This window comes from Durio zibethinus, chromosome 24 (assembly GCF_047325235.1).
Source record: "Durio zibethinus cultivar Kanyao isolate XHJ-2024 chromosome 24, ASM4732523v1, whole genome shotgun sequence".
Taxonomy (NCBI): Eukaryota; Viridiplantae; Streptophyta; class Magnoliopsida; order Malvales; family Malvaceae; genus Durio; species Durio zibethinus.
The window spans coordinates 18,343,593-18,364,180 of record NC_143185.1 but is presented as its reverse complement, the minus strand read 5'-3'; the positions used below and the strand labels follow the sequence as shown (position 1 = coordinate 18,364,180).

Sequence of the window (20,588 nt, the reverse complement as noted above, 5' to 3'; positions counted from 1 at the left end):
GCCCATATTACTAAACATTCATGAACATTTTGTTTAGGGGGGCAGCTATTCCCCCTTAGGCCTGAGGATGGGTTCTAATCTTGGCGAGTTTTGAAGATTTGTTAAATTACTTCATGTATCCATTCTAATTTATCAATTATATTTTTTTTATAAAGAAGGTTGCTGTTTATTGATAGAGAAATAAATTACAGTTATTCAAATCTTAATTTTAAATTTATTAAATATTAACTTTTAAAAATAATTGTATAAACTAATTGTGTGGTTATAAATTTGTGTAAGTGGAGTCAATATTATAATATTTTGTTACTTAATATAACATTGATAAAATTAAATATATAAAATATTGCATAATGTAATAGAAATTTTAAATAAATACATATTTTCTTACAATTTATCTTGGAAAATTTATTTCAATGGTTCCATTACTGGTGCTGAATAAAACCTTTTTTTTTTCTTTTTTTTTTTGTCATACTAATCAAAGTGCAGGTGGAAATTGGGTTTTGGGTGGATGGAGTTTTTCTGTTTAATTTATTTTCCCTGAGTTTCTGTAGCAAGGCTAAATGCAAGCTTATTTGGGTAATAAAAATTTGCAATTATTAAGGAAAGAAAATTTTGCTCACCTCTTGCTCTGGCTAGTGGCAGAGCAAAGAGTTAAACTTTGGTGGATCCGAAATTTTGTTACCTAACATGGAATGATGACCCATAATTTCTTTGTGAAGCAAGATCGTATAAATCGATAAAGTGCATATGAACTTTGAAAGCTTTGGTGAGACTCATGGCTATGGCAGTCATTCCTCTGGGATAATCATAGCTTTATAACCTTATATATAGAAATAAAAAGAGTACAATCGTGTTAAAACCCTGCTCTTACAAAATTTTGGGTGAACATCTCTTCAATGTCAACCAAAAATAAGAAATTGTTCACCCAATTGAGCAGAATCATCCATCCTCAACTACATTTCTAGTCAAACAAGAATATATTACCAGTTATTATATTGAGGTAGATCCTTGGGGTTTGTCCCTACCGCAGTATCCATCTTGTAAGCCCTCTCATTTTTTGTTTGAGCGATTTCTTCAGCTCCTGAGCTAACATCATCTCCCATTTCCTCTTCATTTTCATCCTTTTCTGAGGCTATTACATCATCTTCAAGCTCATATGAAGCATCCTCTTGATTCATAAAACTCCATCTGGGGATGAGTTTTCCTGCTTGTCTGATTACACTGCTATTATCATAGAAACTTTGGGGGATTGTATTATATATACTCCGAGGCTCTTCAGGATTGACACTAGCAGGCCAAGTAAGAGTTTCACCATTTGTCCCTCCCATGTGTATAACTGAAACACCCTTCTTGTTTTCTTTAGATTGCTGTGAAAGAACTGAAAGGGCAGCTTTAGGGTCGTCTACCTTATCACCATTACTTTTCATTTCAAAAGAGGAATTAGTCTCAACACCACAAATTTGGATGCCTGGAACTTCGTGGTAAACTTGATTGTGGAATGCAGGAATTGACAAATTACTTCCATTAATTTCCAAGTTAACGCTGCTATTTGTTATGACAGATGGGATCTTCTCGCCATTATCTTTCTGGATACTCGAAGTGAGCTGAGCAGTTTTTTGTCTATCTTCCAGCTTGTTCAGAGCAACTTTCTCAAAAACAAGAACTCTAGCCTCAGGCTGAACTTTACTTGCTGCATTCTTTTTAACTCTAGCTTGAGGACGAGACTCATCAGGAGTAGCTGACACATCAACTGAAGCAACTGATCTCTTAGGTCGCCCTCTTTGTGATGCTGATCCTCCAGATAAGCCAGTCTGAATAACTCGAGCAGTAGGCTCAACTGCAGATGGTTTCAGAGATGAAACTTCAGCTTCAAGCTTTGTCAAGCGGCTCTTGTAATCAGTTATTTCTGATTGCAACTGACCAATTACACTCCATAGCTGAACATTCTCAGCTGACTGCGTATGGAAACAGGTGGACTAAAGTGTTACTGATCATGCTTAGAAGAGAGGAATACTATACTAAAATAACAGATTAGGTGAAGAAAAGACTACTACTTGAGCTTCCCAAAGTTGTTGGTGCTTCTGAGAAAGTTTTGATGTTGGCCTGATAATTCCTCTTTGAGAGGATTCTTCGAAGGTTGCTGAGCAATTAGGCATTGGTGGAGGTGCTGAGGAAAAGTAGCCATAAGCTTCTGGGAAAGTATAGCTGAAAGGTGGATGAGATTGTTGACCATGAGCCCACCAAGAAGAGGGATCCCAATGACCTATTAACATGAAAACTCCATTACGGCTCAACTCATGCGTGTAGCAACTTCTTGAGGACTAATTTAGAAACTATGCTTCATAAATTAGAAGAATGCACAAGTCAATGACTAATCAACTTATCATCATGTATCCATTGATAATCAGTTGTCAGTCAAGTGAGATGTCGTAAATCATTTTGCACAAACAATAATCACATAATATGATGTGAGATGATAAACATGAACCAGAAAGAGCTTTGCCTTGCCTTAATAAAGTACTTTAGTTGAAAACTGGAATACTACCTGGAAAACCTGGGTATGGGCCAAAATGGTCACAGAGATTTGGAACTTGATCTTGGCTTCTTTGGGTCGTTCGTCCAATTATAGCAGAAGATTGCCAGCTACCATCAACTGTTGCAATGGAAGTGAATGGTTGAAATGTAGCAGGCACACTTACTCCAGGAAAATGGCAACTAGGTCGCTGTGGCAGCCAAAAGGGTGTGGTCGATTGTACTAAGTGCACGGTGGGTTGGCCCTGCTGGACTGGATGATTGGGGTAATTTGGCTGCAATGGTGCTGCTTGCTGCCATCGGGGAATAGGGAGAGTTGATTGGCTTGGTGCACAAGATCTTGGAGTCAAGGAAGACTGCTCTGCAGCCTGTTGGGCGGAGTATGGCCATTGAAGAATATGTGAATATTGCTCTTTCAAGGAAGAAAGATTCTCTTGTAAAGGGCTACCAGTTTTGGTATTCTTTGCAGCAAGTGCCTCATTGGATTGATTTTGTTCTTCCTTGCTCTGTTCAGTAATTCACCTCATTAAAATTGGAAAACAATATGCACACTCAGTCACTCACCAACCTCACTCATCTCATCACAGCCATCCATCAGCTACAGAGTGGAAATTAAATGGATGGCTACAATGGGATGAGAGGAAAATGGGTGATTGCTCATAATATAAATTTGCATTGTAATCTATTAAAAAAAAAAAAAAAAAACCCCACATTGAGAATAAAACAAAAATAAAAGGTAAGAAAATGAAGCCCCATAATAGCCTATCAATCAATGAGCTTTTAGCTAATAGACGCCATGTGTAAACACAAAGAACAAGTAAAAGAAGAGAAAACCCTTCTAAGAACAATCAAAAAGAAGAAGAGGGTCGCATACCAAGAGGTCATTTGAGTCAGGTTCTCGGCTAGAAGCAGTGGCCAGTTTTTTATGCTTCTTCTTCTTTTCCATGGCGTTAACTGACTACTTTTTTTAAGCTAAAAACCTAACTTAAATGGATGAATGTGGAAGGAAGTTAGATTGCTGTACCGAAAATGCCCCCAAAAAGGAAGGGGAGAGAGAGGGGGGTTAAGGCCATTAAAGAGCATAAAAGGAGCCCGAATGTCTTCTTCAGCACAAAGAGAATGTTAATTCTGAAGGAATATTTTGCAGCCTTTTTCTCTGTTTCTTGTTCTTGCTGCAGACTTTTCCTTCTGTCTCCGTTGCAAACCAAACTAGCAAGTTCTAAAAAAATGCCGGAGCACGTGTGGCACAGTATAAAATGAAACTATTTTATCATCAAGGATCAAACGCTTGAAATTTTCTCTGTTGCTGATTGAGTGCACATTTTCCCAGGCAAATAAGAGTGGAAATTTTTTGAGTTGCTTAACCCTCCTTGGGAATTAGAAAGCAGACGCAGTTGTCCTTTTCCACTTCCAGCAGGCCAATGGTAACCATGAGAGGAATGCCACTGCCAGTACTTGACAATGGCAAAATATAGTCATAACAACGATCGTAACAAGCAGCATGGAGCCTCAATCGTTTTTTTTCTTTTTTCAAATTTGCCTAATTGGGTAGCCACTGCCAGGGGCTTAAGTTATCGCTTGTAATTCATTGAAGTTATACACCATTGACAGAGCAAGTTGCCAACTTGTGCCACAAACAAGCAAAATTGTAGTACAAATTTTGTTTAAAAATGAGCTTGTAAGGCTATAGAAGCTACGGAGAGAGGAAGCAAGAGCATGGAAAGGAACGTTTTGTTGCCTGGAAGGCCGCCCCCTCAAAATTTTCGTGGTCAAATCTGCATTTTGTTTACTTAGGACCTAGGTCAGATGCTCAAGCAAATATTCCTTCTCCCAATGCCTCCTCTGATTATGTACCTGCACGTGTGCTCTATGTAAGGGAGAGGAAAACTAGTAAAATACTAGTACTAGTTTTTTATTATTATTTTAAAAAAATAAGAGAAGGAAAAGAATAATGAAAATAGAGAAAAAAAAAAGCCAAGGAAGTAATTTTAAATTGAAATTTAAAAATTAATTCAATTAATTTATATAATTATTATTAAAAATTAATATTTATCAAATGTAACATTTATGAAGTAGTAGCATCTTTATAAAAAAACAAATATAATATTTAAATTTTAATATTTATAATTTTTTTTATTTTCAATAAACGCGTCAAAAGCTTTGTGGGAGCGAGAGCCTCAATTCAAAAAAGAAAATTCTAATTTTACTTTGTCTCCGGCAAATTTATTATAGAAAAAGAATTATATAAAACAATTATTCCACGTGGTTATATGTGATTTTTATTCAAATCATATTATATAATCATATTAATAAAAAAAATCATTTTTATATATCACATATATAAATTTATTAAAATAAATATTTATTATTTAATTATTTTATGTGACGTATAATAAATTATTGATTTTTTTATTAATATGATTACGTGACATAATTTAAATAAAAATAAGTATTAATATAAAATAATTATTTCATACCAGTTTTTTTTTTCATATGTTATAAGCTATAGCCTTAACCCTCGTTTAAAAAAATTCTTAAAGTTTACATTATTTTTTATAGATGTCATTCAACAAAGTTATTAAAGTATTTAAAAATTCATTTTTACTTTTCGAAAAGCAAAAAATCACTTTCACTTTGTCTTATGTGAGGCTTTTATTGGAAATTTTTTTTAGGTATTTAAAATTCACTTTGAATTTTTTCTTCACATAATAGCTTTTCACATTTTTACAAAACAAGTAAAAATAAAAATTGATAGTAAAATTATTGTGTAACATTTTCAAAATAGGAGGTAATTTAAAATTTTTAACAATTAAATTGGAAATGAAAATTTTAGTTTTTTTTATTACTACTATTATGGTTGTTATTATTATATTTTTTATAATTTAATATATTTGAACTAAGTTTCATTAAATAAAATTTTTTACTCGATTTTTAGATTATGATTTTTTTTTTGTTAAAAATAAATAAATCTAGATTTGTTCAAAGCTCACTGACTCCCTATGTCAATATGCACAGCCCAATGGGCTGTAACTTTTAACTTTTTTTTTTATTATTTTACATAAAATGGACATAACTCATTTAAAAAAAAAAAAAAAAAAAAAAAAAAAACCTTGATTCGAAACTAAAACTACTACGTTCTCCTTGGAGTTCTTTAACTCTTAGACCAAGTAGATAAGGACCCTAACCCTATTTTAAGCCTTCATCCAGTCTGCACTATAAATTCCAAAAAAAAAAATATGCCTATTGAGTTTCGGTTGATATCTGGTGGGAGTTCATGGCAGGCGCAGGGGCTTACTTAGGGACTTGGAATGCAAGTGGAGCTAAGATCTTACAATTATAAAAGTTAAAAACAATTCTGAACTATTCATAACTTTACATATGCTTTGGATAAGATCAAAAAAAAGTTTAAACACAAAAAGAGTAACCCACAAAGTAGCATTAATTTTAAAAATTAAATACTATAAAGAGACGACATATTTAGATAAAAAAAAAAGTGAATGAATAGTTTTTACAAGTGACGAACACAGCCTGGTCTTAATCCTTCAATTATGCATCAATTATGCATTGGCTTCACCATTCAGGCGTAGCATAATATTTATGGCATTTCTCCTAACGAGGGTTTGGCTTAATGGTAAAAAAAAAAAGTCTTAAAATTTGATGTTTCAAGTTCAAATCTCGCTCATATATGAGTTTGGTTTATTTTATGTTGAATTTGCCTTATGATATGATGGTTTGTTAGTTGATTGGTTAAAATAATTGTAAAAAATGAATGGTATGAATATTATGATGATGATGAAAGTAAAACCTAAATCATCTTTATCACATTGGAGTCTAAATAATAGTAAGAAATGAATCTATGAATATATGTAAAAAATGTAAAATAAAAGAGTTGATTTAGTACAAATATACTTTTGTTTTTATTCAAATTTGATATCCAGTCATTTTTTTTTTACCTTCGCTTTTCCCTCCTACCAAGTTGAAATTGACCCATAAACACCTAATGGATCCGAGTATGAGAAAAGTAGCTTGAAATTAAAAGGTAATTCATTATAAGGTAATCCATATCTTCAACCATGCATCTTAAATGGTGAGAAAATGAGTTCAATGACAGGGAGAGAAATAGAAGTTTTGGAAAATAAGATGTCCTTTTGCGCCATTTTAATTAGAAGCCAATAATTAAAGCAAATGCACACTGCACAAATAGACCCTCATATAAGTTCATGATCTAAGTTTTCCAATAAACCCACTTTAGATTTCTATAATATTAATTGTAGATGACAATATTCTGAACAAACCAAGCCTAATCATAGGGAAAACACAATGGAAATGAAGAAAAAAAAATGCGATATTGTAAACAAAACCAAAACCATTAAGATTAAAAAAAAAAAATGATGAACCACATGTTTCGTCCATGTGGTTAGTTTCCAGTTTTACTTTCTAGATGAAAGTGAAACAAGTGGAATTTAATTTGTGACATTGATAAGCAAAAAGGGTATGCTACCTAGCTTCATTTGCTCTTTCCTTTTCCAGCATGTTAGGCATTTAGCTGCTAAAATTTGTGTGAAAATATCAGGTTGAATGCAATGTATATGAAACAAACAACATCCCAAAAGCGAAGGCCATTGAAAATGAAAAAATAAGCAACTAATAAACAGAAACTTGATTCACCCAAGGAATAATTGAGGATATATATCACTTAGAAAGTGCATTCAGATCTCAAAAATATATCCAAAAACCCAAATTTAATTACAACCATGGATATGTCATCAATAAAGCTTCGAAAAGCAGGCTTCTTAATGTCAACAAAAACTGCACCTCTACTTCCAAGAACTTGCCGGTTGGAGAAGGGGAAGGATTATTAGGAGAGAAGAAAAAAAAAAAATAGCTTTTCCTTCCTGCCATAAAGAACTTTTCTCTGCATGTCATACGACAGAAGAACATACAATTCCTCTAGGATTCTTTTTTTCTTCAAAGAAAATAAAAAAATCAGTGTAATTTAACAGATAAACCCCACAGACTTTGATCCTAAAGATCTACCCGATCGGTTTTGTCAGATGAAAATATAGAAAGTTAAAAATCAAATCCCTGCAACAATCAGTATAGAAGACAAGATCATATATATAATTTGTGGAAATAATGGCTCTCTAACTACAAAGAGAACTAACTCAGTATAGCCAAATATATATACATAAATACAGGCTAATGGGCAATCCTGAAAAGAAATCATCTAGAGAAAATATATAACTCTGAATTAATATAATCACGAAAGAAAGGAACATGAGAAAATAGCTTGAAAAAGAAAAGCAGAGAACCGAGATATATAAAAAGGATCTGTAATATAATTTATATGTATGAAAATGAATACAATTCTATTGAAAAATGGGGAAGAAAATGCAACATCACCATCATGATTATCCTCATAATAACATAAAAAGCCAGATTCTCATGTAGAGATACATAGATAAGCAGATGATTTCTTCATATATATATATATATATAGATGCTTCAAAAGACTTGTTGTTGCTTTTCCTTTTTCTTGGAAAGTAGTACTTAACGAAGATTTAAACAAAAGGAGCATATAGTATGATGAGAACAATCTAAAACTAAGCACAGAAAACCATAACTACTACAATTGCCTGGCTCCATCCTGTCTGCCTTTTTTTTCTATTATGAAGGAATGTTATTGTTGTACTGAGATAGACAAAGAGAGAGGGAAAGAGGGAGTTTACATTGGCAGTCTTCAAGCTTAATGCCAGTTTTCCCAATTATGACCCTTGGGTTTACATGGGAATGAATGGTGGGATAACACTGTCATGGAAGTGTAATTTGGTATCATCAAATCCCAATATAGAGAAATGGGTGGTTGAGAATGCTGAGAAGTGGTTGTCCTTTTGAACCATTTTCTGAATTTTTTTGCTGTCAGCCCCAACATAAAAAAATTCCTTCCTTACAATTTTCTCCTCAAAGAGAAAAACAGATTTGAGAGAGGACAGAAAAACGGGGTTACAAAGAGGGACCCAGCTGCTTTAAGGAAGAAGAAGAAGAGGCAGAAGATGGCATTTTATGCATGCGGGGGAATAAACTTGTATTTGGAATTTGTCGGCTTTAGGTGGCCGGTGAAAGGGCCCTTTCAACTTACCCTTTGGTCCGTTTTTCTGGTAAGACGTAAGAAACTCTCTTTCATTGTCTCATTCAATTTGCTGATTATTTTATGAGGTCACACTATACTGACCCACAAAGGCATGCAAATTTTTAGGTCAAGTTTTTATTATTGTATGACTCAAATCCAGTTGGGTTTTCATCAATTGTAGCTAGCCAGCATGGGTTTTTCATTTCTTTCCTACGGATTTATAATTGGATTGACTTGGAAAAGCATAAAATTTTGTTGTCTTTTTAAAGTATTAATAAGGTAATAAGCCAAAATTAGTAATAGTACTACAAATAATACAACATAAAATGAGATAATAACAGTGAAAAGGATATATGATTTGTAATGGTGACTTGATCCAACTTGGAAGATAGTTTGCATTTTGATCCTTTATGCCTAATGATTTCACTAATTTTGACAGAAAAAAAAATTCAAGGTTTAAGTTTAAAACAGAATATCTAATAGATTTATAATTCAAATCACAATCCTTTCAATCTCTTTTTTATTTTAAGATTATAGGTCAGAGTATTTCATAGGATAAGAAAAAAGCAAAGCCAAGCCTACAAAATAAGAACCAATTAATCTGTCAATTGCAACAATATTAATAAACTAAAGAAGGATCAGCCGATAAAGGATTGAAAATTAGGAAAAGGACTTTTCGGTTGGATGATGTGGAAGCATTTCATTTACAATATTTTTTTTACTATAATATTATAATTGTTCAATTATAATTAAAAATTATATAAAAATTCATCACTTATAAAAAATAAATTTCATATAATATTTTAATTAATTTTACATAACTCTAAAATTTAATATATTAATTATAATATAATAATTATAAATGATATACTCTCGAAGAATCATGTAACTTTGCTCAAAGCAATTTATAATTTTATATATATTATATTTTATTTCCTTGGATTCCAAATAAAGTGGCATTAAGTTTCTGAGCTTCATCATGATGTTCTTGATTTTGGGCCTCCCCTTCCTAAAAAAAAATATATATATATAAAAAAAGCTGTTTAACATATTGTTACCTTAAAGGATTAATACACATTCTTAATTATTTTGTTCTTATGTATATTAATATGATGATTAAGATTGTATTAAGAAATGATTAGAGATTTCGAGTTGGGTTACGGAAAGATTTGGATAAAGGAAATATGCAATCCTAATTAATCTAATCTGATCTAATCTTATCTAATGATTAAATTTGTTACCTACTTATTAAATAATAAAATCTCTTTGACAACGAGAGGGATATTCAAGTGCTGTGCCTTAAACGTCAATGGTTCTCTTCATTCAATGGAAGCATTCATTAAACCTTCTCCAAATTTATAATATTGTAATCAGATACGTCATGACCTTTTTCTAGAAGCCCTTTTTTCTTCTGTGATTGTTTGGCTGGGGATAAAAAATGCCGACAGAGAAAATTGTATATGATGCAAAGTATACAGGAAATTAATTAGCTGAAAATGCACTGTCTAAATGTTTATCCGCTTTATATAACTGTGTTTGGGCTTGAAAGAAGAAAATAAAATTAGTAGGGGTTTTTTTGGATTCAAAAGATATATTGGTTATCTTTTTTGTTAAAGATTATCGATAGATAATTAAAAATAATTTTTATTTTTAAATTAATTTGACATATTAAATTAATTTAATATATATAAAATCACATCAATTCAATTACATAATCATTTTATCTTATAAATTTATCACTTTTTGCTTATAAATAAAATCATTTAGTTATTATCATTTCAATTTTATTATTCTTTTATATTTTTATTTTTTTTTCTTTCCGACCTTTCTAATCTTGATCTCATTTTTTTTTTACATCCTTATTTTCTTCTTTTTTTGACTTCTCTAATTTCGATCTCTAACTTTAGTATTGGTTTGCAAACACAAAAAATACTCGTTACCTTTACTCTAACTACTCTCTTTCTTTTCTGATTTCAGAATTTTGGCCTTCAACTTGAAATATGAGACCAACAAAAATTTTACAAAAAAAAATCGAATCGAGCTAAATAAAAACCAAATTCTAAAATTTGTGTTGATTTGAGTTAAACCAAACCCCCGAGTGAAGCAAATAATTTGATTTATGAACACTTCTAATCGAATCAATACAAGAAAGTTGCTATTAAAATCTTTCTAACAGAACATCTGCGCCTCCCTAGATGATGTTCCATGTGTTAGTCATTGTTAATTTTGGTCTATCGAATCAAAGGGAGTCCAGCTCAGTTGAAAGGGCCGGGATGAATACGGAGCACAAACTAATTTACTATTTGGCAATCTTTTCCATTTTGGCAGATGCCACACTTCTGACCCATAAGATATTAAAAGCCTGTAACCTAATTTGGGTCACAAATCAACTGTCTCTGAACCCATTTGCCTTTATTTCCAAGACTGCGCCGAGCATTTTATAATCTTTATCTTAGTAAAGAAAGGTGTGAAATTTACAACCTGGCCTAACCTTAATCATTGCTCTTTTTGCAAGATTAATGTAAAAGCTCCTTTTCTTCATCTCTTTATTTGAGAAAAGATGACAAAAGGAAAGATAATCAAGGCCACCTGTGTGCCAGAAATTGCTCTGCCTTTATGGTATTGTCATGTAAAGATCACATGATAGCAATTGTATGTAGTGCTTCTTTATTTTTGACGCTTTGACTCTTAATTCATGGGCTTCTACTACTTTATATTAGTATTTTTTTTTTAATTTGAAGGATTTATTTAATAATTCAATTAAATTTTAAATTTTACAAGAAAATTGATAAGATCGTCATGTGTTTATTTATATATAGGGCTAAAAAAATTGAAAAAAATTTAAAAAATTAATGTGAAACTATAAATTTTAGTTCAATTCGAATTAATTTCTATTATTTGATTCGATTTCAATTAAGATATTAAATATTTTAATTCAATTTAAATTAAAATTAATTTTTAAAATTTTAAAATATTATATATTAATTGAAATAATTGAATTGAGTTTAATCCAGTTCATTATTACCCTTAATTATATATATTAATTATATTTAATAGATAATGATAATTTAAAACATTTCATTACCTATGTATAAAATAATTTTTTTAATTATAATAGAACCAAAGGATAAGTAGAAAGATGAGGAACCAATAATATAGCCACAAGTTTTTCCACATATTGTCATGCACGTACCAAAGTTTCATCAAATCTCACTTTCATAAACAGATAACATAATGTATTTTATGATAACTTTTCCAATCTTTCTACTTAAAAGTACAAAGGGAGCAAGTTTGAAATACTAAAAATAATTTAATCGGTGGAGTGGACGTAGGTTTAAAGGCTGCTTTAATGGGAAAGAAATATAATGTGATGTGGGACAAGTTAGTGCAAAAGGTTTTTTTTTTTTTTTTTTTAATTCTCTTTTTGCAGTCTTGTTTCTTAGCTGCCACTTACTCTTGTTGAATTTTCAAAAGTTATGAACATGAAAGGCCTTGTCATGTCTATCCTTTTTCATTTTCCTACATCAAATCATCAGATGTCTCCCTTCGACTGAAAATAATGTGCATTAAAACAGTGTCTTAATCGATCAAAAGTGGGACTGATTCCTTGATTGCTTCGGAATCCAGCAGTCCAGGGCACGTTTCCTCCGTGCAGCCGAGTTTAGAGACTAAGAATTCTCTTTCTGCGGTTTGGCATTCATCTACATGATAGCTAGCTAGCCATATGAATTACTATATCTTTACTTGCCCAAGAATCACTTCTAAGAGGGAATGTTAGTCCTTTAATAGATTACATATAAAAAATTATAAAATTTATATTTGATGCATTATTAAAAAATTAAATAATATATTATTTTATTAATAAGATTTAAAAAAATAAATTTTTGTGTATTTATTTTAAAAATTTATAAAAATTATATTTCATAATTAATGAGATAGTATCATCTAATAATATATAAAACTTATATATTTATAATATATCAAATATAAAATTGAAGATATATACTTTTATTATTTACTTTCTCTTGACAAGTTTAACCCATATATAAAAAATATTTTATATGATATTGTTACCCTATATTAAAGAAAAAAAAAAGAGAAAGAATCAAAATCTCTATAACATTGCCATGCAAAGGGGGCAATAACTGGAGTTGTTAAATCATGGACTGGCTCTTTCTCCTAATATTAAGAACAGCAGTCAATGCTCTCAATTTCTTAGAATGAATTTTCACAGCTCTTTTTATTCAATGTTTGCAATATACCAAGAAGGAAATTTTAAGTAACATGCATGGATGGTACTTATCGGTAAGTAAATTTACCTATAGGTAAAAGATAAAAAAAAAAAAAAAAGGAAGATATAACTTGCAAAAACCATCTTATTGTGTAAGTAAATTTACCTATAACAACAAAGATGAAAAAAAAATCAAGTTAACAGGTGTCTAAGGACATTGTTTAAGGTTAGTTAAAATGCTATTTTGGAAAAAAAAATGACATTTAATACATTATTTTTACCAAATTCAATAGAAAATAATGCATTAATTGTAAATTTATTTTTTATTTATTGGATAAGAGATGAAAATGATGAGATTCAAACTGTCATCTTAATTATATGCCTTCTTATATCTTTTTAATCACTAGATAAAAAGCTAAAAACATTTTTTTTTAAATCTCTTTGCCAATGCCATTAAACAACAATTAACATTTTCCAATGAAAAATATATTAAAGTATCTATATGCTTGTTCTAATAAGTCTTCAAAGCACAATAAATTCTGAGTTTTTGCTACAATCCTATTCAATTTTTTTAATTTTTTTACAAAGAAGGTTAAGACCCAATAGCCAAAGATAAAGTTTTTAAAAATCTTTAGCATTTATATATTAATATTAAATAAATTTAAGTTGACTCTGTAAATTAAAGTTATTAATTTATTTTGTGATTTTAAATTTAAATTCTATGCATTATTGCAATTTAAAAGGAATTAAAATTACATTAATTGCTATGTGTCTATTTATTGTATTAATAAATTGTTATTTATAAATTCTTAAAATCAAGTTGCAGATTTGTAACAAGTTTTAAATCTTAATCATATAAAGTTAACAAAAATCAAATTAATTTTCTAGCTTTCTCATCAAGAATTCAAATCTCCAACTAAGTATTAAATATGTGTTTTTATTTTCTTTCTAGCTTATTACAATATTTCTCTACATATAATTTTTATTTTTAATTTTACTCTAAATTTTTTTCTCATGCTATCCTTAAATCTTTTAAAAAAAAAAAAAAAAAAAAAAAGAGGTTGGAACCGCTTTATAGAAGGTTAAAAAAAATCATAACTTCTAGTCTCAAAGTTTCAACTTCATTCTTTTAAATTTATATTTATTTTTTTGTTTTGATAAAAATATATTGTTTAATGACTGATTTATTTATATTATTTTATTTCAATTTAAATTTTTTTTTTAAAATAAAAATTTTAATAATTCATTGAAAAATAGTGTAATTAGTAATTCTACCATTAATTTAATACTTTTGCCTTAAAAGTTTAATGCTATCATACTCTAATATTTTTATGTTATAAATTGATTATTTTTTATTAATATATTGTTTGTGTATTATGCATGTGGGCATATATATATATATATATATATATAAGTCTAATAAAAAATATAATATATTATTAATTGGCCTCTCAAGTCTATATTTGAAGATTCGTTACTGTCAAGGCTTTAAAAGAACAAGGGAATTTGCAATTGCTGAAGACTGAATTTCAATCTTGTAGGAATTTATCTCTGAAAAGAAGTGTGATGAACCATTTAGACTAAATCCCAGATTTCCATTTAATACATATTTATTTTAATTAATACTTAATTCATAAGATACTCATCAAAATATTTCATGCTATATAAATAAATATATATATCAACTTCAACACTCATTGTAAATGGTATTCATTGGTTTTTTTGAAAATATAAGAAAGTAAAGAAATGAAATCACTATAATTAATACTTGAAATCATGTCATGCATTCTTAACGCATGATTGCATTGGAGATCTAAACAGCATAATTATCCATAAGCACTAAATGTGGCTAAAGTGAAAGGGAAATGTTTACCTTAAGCACCAATTAAGATTTTTTAAAAAGATTTCTTATAGAATAATGTATTGTCATAAAATTTATTCTTAAATTAGATGGAAAGTAATATTTTAAATAAAAAATATTTTAAAAATAAAATCTTGATTAATCTTAACCATACTTATTATCGTAACGGTTTTAAAGTTGTCTGATGATTTAGAATAAAAAAAAATGGAGTAATCACCAATCCTTGTTGATTAAGTATGATTGGTTACCTATTAAAATTTATCTTTTTAATAAAAATCTTAAAATTAACTAAAATTTATTAAAAGATAATTTTAGGGTTTTTAAAATAGTTTGGGTCTCAAAGTTGATTAAGTGTGGGAAAGGATGAGCACCCTCACAGTGCTCGTTTAAAACAGTTCTAATTAATTACGTGTTATCCATTAATCCTGATGAAAATGGTCTAAATTTTGATATTTAAAAATAATTTTCTTGACTTTCTTTATTTATTGAAAATTTAGTTTTTTTCCTTATTTATTTATTTTTATTGTTATTCCATTTTATTCAAAAAAATAAATTAAAACCTTTTTATTAAAATAATTTTTAAAATGTTTCAGTAAATTGGTAACATTAAAAAAAAATTTTCTCACTTAGAGATTTCTTTAGACATAATTTTTCAGAATATTTTAAAATTTCATCCTCAGAGGTTCGTATTTATTTTTCATAAAAATAAAAGACATGCATGCCATACAAATGACAATATATTGATGCATATATATATATTTTAAAAAGTTTATTGATTTTTTATTTTTATAGATTTTTTGAAAGGACAGAGAAATTTTTATAAATATTCTAATACATTGATAGTATTTAAAAAAAAAAATTTACCTAAAGATTTTTTTAAGATATCACTACTCGAAAATACCTTAAAATTTCATCATTGGGCACAAATTTCTTTTCCTTTATATTTATTTTTTTATTAATAATTTTAGTTAATTTTTATTTTTTGGCTTATAGAAAAAGAAAATTTTTTATTATATTGAAGACTTTTCATAAATACTCCAATATGTTGATAATATTTAAAAAAATCTTCTTACCTAAAAATTTTATAGGTATCGTTATTTGAAGTATTTTAGAATATCGTCATCAGATAAAAATTTTATTTCCTTATTTTTTAATTATTTTAATTATTTTTTTTAAGAAATGGAGGAATTTAAAAATTATCAAAAATTTGTTTGTTCATTTATTTATTTATTTATTTTTTCATTTGTTATTACTATTATTTAAAAAAAAAGCAAAAAATATTTGTTTTAGAAAATTTGACATTCTAAACATGCATAAATAAAAAATAAACTAAAAAAATAACTTAAAATGATAAAAAATAAGAAAATACAAAAAAATAAAAAACCAAAATCAACCGGTTCGACAATTTCAATGATTCAGGTTGGTCTGCAAGGGGTTTAAGTCGGTTGGACCAATTTAAGGGCAGTTTGGTTAGACCGATCAAGGTCTAAGGTTGAGAAAGTTATGGTGGGTTGGGCGTGAAGGTTTTGAGTTAACCTATAGGTTGATGCACGGATCCAAGAGGGCCTAAACGGTGTCATTTTGGGTCTTTTTCCTATATAATAGCCACATTTTTTTTCAATTCATTTCTTTTACTTCCAAAAAAAATTCTCTTTTTCTCTTAAACAAAAATGAAAATCGGTTGCCTGGTACCATATCGATTGTCACCCCATTCACCACCTTCAATGGCCGAAAGTCACCTAAAAAATACTAAAATGATCCTCTAACCCTATCCTTTATCGATCCAGCCTCTTTTTCACTAAACAAAATCGCAAACACCCTAGATCTATCCCTCAAGTTCTAGTCAAACTTTTTTTTTTTTTTACTTTTTTTTTTTTTTTACGTTGGCATTGGGTTCCCTACTCAAAGGGACTGTGGTATTTTTGTTATGTTTGTTTGGGTTTTTTTTTAGGTAGGCTAAAATGATTTTTGATTTGACAGAAACCTTTTTTTTTGTCATTTTTTTATTTTATTTTTTAGGCAGGATTTTCTCTTGTTCATATATATATATATTTTGTTTTCTTTTAGTAAAGTTTTTTTTTTTTTTTTGTTTAATGAGGACTTATTTATAAAGCCAATCTGGAGACATCCCTTTACATTTCCAGCCATAATCCATACTACAAGGGGATGGTGGTAGCAATGGTGGCTGGCAATAGGCATTTGCGACCATTAGGTGGTGGCAGGGTATGGTGCAGCTAGGTAGTTTGAAAATGGTAAGTGGCTTAGGCAACTAGATTGCCAATGCCGTGCACGACACCTATTGTTATCGGCCTTTTTTTTAATTTTTAATTATTTTAATTATTATTATATTATTTTAATTAATTTTAATAAAATTAAACAAAGCAAAATTAAAACAAACCAAATAAATGAACAACAAAAAAGGCTTTTACATAGGCTTTGTCTTAGGCCACAAGTCACAAAAATTGAAATTAGGCCTTGGCTCAAAAAACTCAAGCCCACGAATTTAAAATCGAGGCCCAATTTAGAGAACCTGGACAATTTTGGTGTTTACAACTACCCTTCTTTACACATTGCTGAGAATCAAGAATATGGCAAAAATAAAGACAATAATCTTTTCTGAAGTTAAACTTTTTTTAGCAAATTAAAAAGCTTTTCTCATTAGAGACCGAACAACTTTAAAGATCAAATTGAAATGCTCATCTTACCACAGGCTCAATAACTTTCAAAATTTTAAATGGCTATTTTAAGTAAAGGTTTAACAATTTTTAAAAATTTAAAAAGCTCCACTATGTAAAGGCTTAATAACTTTTAACAAGTTTAAATGATTCTTCTAAACAAAGGCTCAACAACTTTTAAAAATTTAAAATATTATGTCTGGAGGACTTACGAATATTGACAAAGAAAGCTCATATTAGCAAAGGCTCGACAACTTTAAAAATTTTCATCTTGAAAAAGGCTCATCTAAGCAGAAGCTCAATAACTTTAAAATTTTAATCTTTTTTCGAAATTGAGATCATATCTTTGAAAAAGAAAATTTTTTTTAGGATTAAAGTCTCTTCTTTGATCATTATCCTTTCCTGAAGGCTAAAATCTTGTTTTTCATTAGGGAATGAAAAATCCCTGTCCTTACTATAACTTGTGATGTTAATTGTTCATAAAAGCATGTATTGAATGCTTTAGATGCAATGCATGTAATGCAATCAAAATTATTCATTTTCATTTATGGTAAAAGGTTCTTAAAATCTCTCACCTTTTTGCTTTGATCATTCTAGTTCTAAATAATTGCCATAAGACTAATTTGTTCTGAACGTCTAATTATTGTATTTTGTTTTAACAATATTTTTCCTTTTTCAAAAGTCTATAACATCAATGTCTTGTGATGCTTTTCTTGTCATTTTTTTACATGTTTATTAACTTTTAAAAAGTAATGCTTAGATCTTCCGTGTTATTGGTTTTTCATCATTTTAAGTTTAAGACAAACAAAATACAATCATACATTTCTCCTATTCATTTGTGAGGAGAACAAAGATAGTGAATGAGATAAATGAATGGATATATATTACTTTCAAAGAGAACACATTTCATCAAATAGATAGTATGTGAATGGCAATAAAAGTATTTGAGTAGGAACAAAAGCACCAAAATAATGATTACAAGATAATTATGAACAAATTATTCTCATATTTTTTTTTCAAAACTCAACTAGATAACATCCTTAGTTTTTCAGAGTTCGTCAAACTATATTTGCCCTTATGTTGTGAGGTCATTTTATGACGTTGCCTCTCATTTGTATCCAAGCCACCTTTTTAAGTTTTCAGCTTAGATATATCAATTTTTTTATTTCTCTTTTTTAAGCAAAATATATTTTCACAGCATCTGAGTTTATAAGAGTAGGCAAATTATTTTTATCCATTTTTATCAAAATCAATGTCCTATAGGAAAATGCTTTCTTCACTACATACGAACCTTTTCAATTTGGTGTCCATTTTTTTTCAATTATCATATTGATTTAGAAGGATTCTTTTCAGAACTAAGTCTCTTTCTCGAAAGTGACGAGGGTGGATTTTTTTATCTTGTACTCTCATCATCTTCTTTTGATATAGTTGGCCATGATAAAGTACTGTAAGTTTTTTTTCTTTAATTAGGTTTAACTACTCGTAATGATTTTGAACCTATTCTACTTCTTTTGGATTGAATTTCATCATAACTTTTAATGAGAAATTTTTACTTCAACAGGCATCACAACTTTCATTCCATAAACCAATGAAAATGGAGTAACCCCAGTAGATATTCGAATTGATATTTTATAAGCATGCAAGACAAAAGGAAACATTTCATGCTAATCTTTATAAGTATCAGTCATTTTCTTAAAAATCCTTTTGATATTCTTGTTTATAGCTTTTATTATTTATGCATTTTTGAATGATATTGTGCTGAATTATAATGATGGATCTTGAATTGAGTGCACACTTCATTCTTCATTTTATTGTTTAAGTTTTTTGGCAATATAAAAAACAATCATCTCTAAAAGCCCATATCTGTATATTATCTATTTTTTTTATGAACTTACATACCACTGATTGGGTTACATTAGCATACGATGTAACTTTTACCCATTTTGTGAAATAGTGAATCATTACAAAAATAAATCTATGCTCATTTGAAACCTTTGAGTTATGGGACTGATGACATCTATGTCTCATATCAAGAATGGCCATGAAGAGCGAAAACATGCAAAGTTGATAGAAGAATGTGAACTTTATTAGTATAAATCTAATACTTAAAATATTTTCTAGCATAATCAATACAATCACTCTCAATTGTCAATCGATAATAGCCAGCCCTCATAATTTGTCTAGCCATCATTGACCATTTGCATCCCTATAAATCCTATCATGCATTTATGCAAGAATCATTTTTAATTCAATTGCATTCACACATCTTAATAGCACCTGATCTTGACTTCTTTTGTAAAGGATATCTCCATCAAGGAAAAAACCCATAACCAACCTTCTGATAATTCTTTTATCATTTTTTGTTGCATCCTCCAAGTATTGTTGACTTCTAATATATTGCAGAATATCATGATATCATGGTTTCCCATCAACATCTTCTTTAATACCTGAGCAATATGTTGGTACATCTTTCACATCCAGCTTGATGGGTTGGATCTCGATATTTGTATCTATTTTAATCATTATAGCCAAAGTAGCCAATGCGTCAGCAATCTAGTTCTTCTCTCTAGGTAAATGTTCAAACTAAACTTCTTCAAATTGCTTGACCAACTTGGAGGTATATTTATGGTACTAAATCAACTTCAAATCTCTCATTTCCTATTCACCTCGTAACTGATATATGACTAGAGCTAAATTTCTAAACACATTTAACACTTTCATCTTTTTTTTAATTGTTGCTTGTAAACCCATAACACAAGCCTCATATTCAATCATATTATTTGTGTAGTTAAAATTCAATCTAGCTGTGATGGGATAATAATATTCATCTGGAGATATTAAAATTATCCTAATACCATGACCCAAAGCATTAGCAGCTCTATCAAAATACATATTTCAAGACTTTTTAACAAGTTCTTTATCTTCAATGACTATCACATCTTCATAAAAAAAATGAAGCTTCATTAGTTTATAATATTTAGGCGTTTGATCGACAAGAAACTTAACTATTACACTTCCTTTAATAGCTTTTTGAGTTACATAGATAATATCATATTCTAAAAGTATAACTTGGCATTGCGTTATTATCTCTGTCAATGAAAGCTTTTCAAAGATATACTTAATGAGATCTAACTTTGCTATTGGCCAAGTATTATGATA

At 29.2% G+C, this 20,588-nt stretch overlaps 1 protein-coding gene across 1 annotated transcript; it reads right to left on the bottom strand.

Annotated features, from left to right (window-relative positions):
• Nucleotides 1-785: 785 nt before the first annotated feature.
• On the bottom strand, nucleotides 786-4,240 carry LOC149512005 (uncharacterized). Its single transcript, XM_089753708.1, has 4 exons — nucleotides 3,407-4,240; nucleotides 2,546-3,038; nucleotides 2,055-2,263; nucleotides 786-1,955 (listed from the first exon to the last, which is right to left on the bottom strand). Exons 1-4 carry the CDS (start codon nucleotides 3,476-3,478, stop codon nucleotides 981-983), a joined length of 1,749 nt encoding a protein of 582 aa, XP_089609834.1. The 5' UTR covers nucleotides 3,479-4,240; the 3' UTR covers nucleotides 786-980.
• Between the last annotated feature and the right edge of the window lie 16,348 nt (nucleotides 4,241-20,588).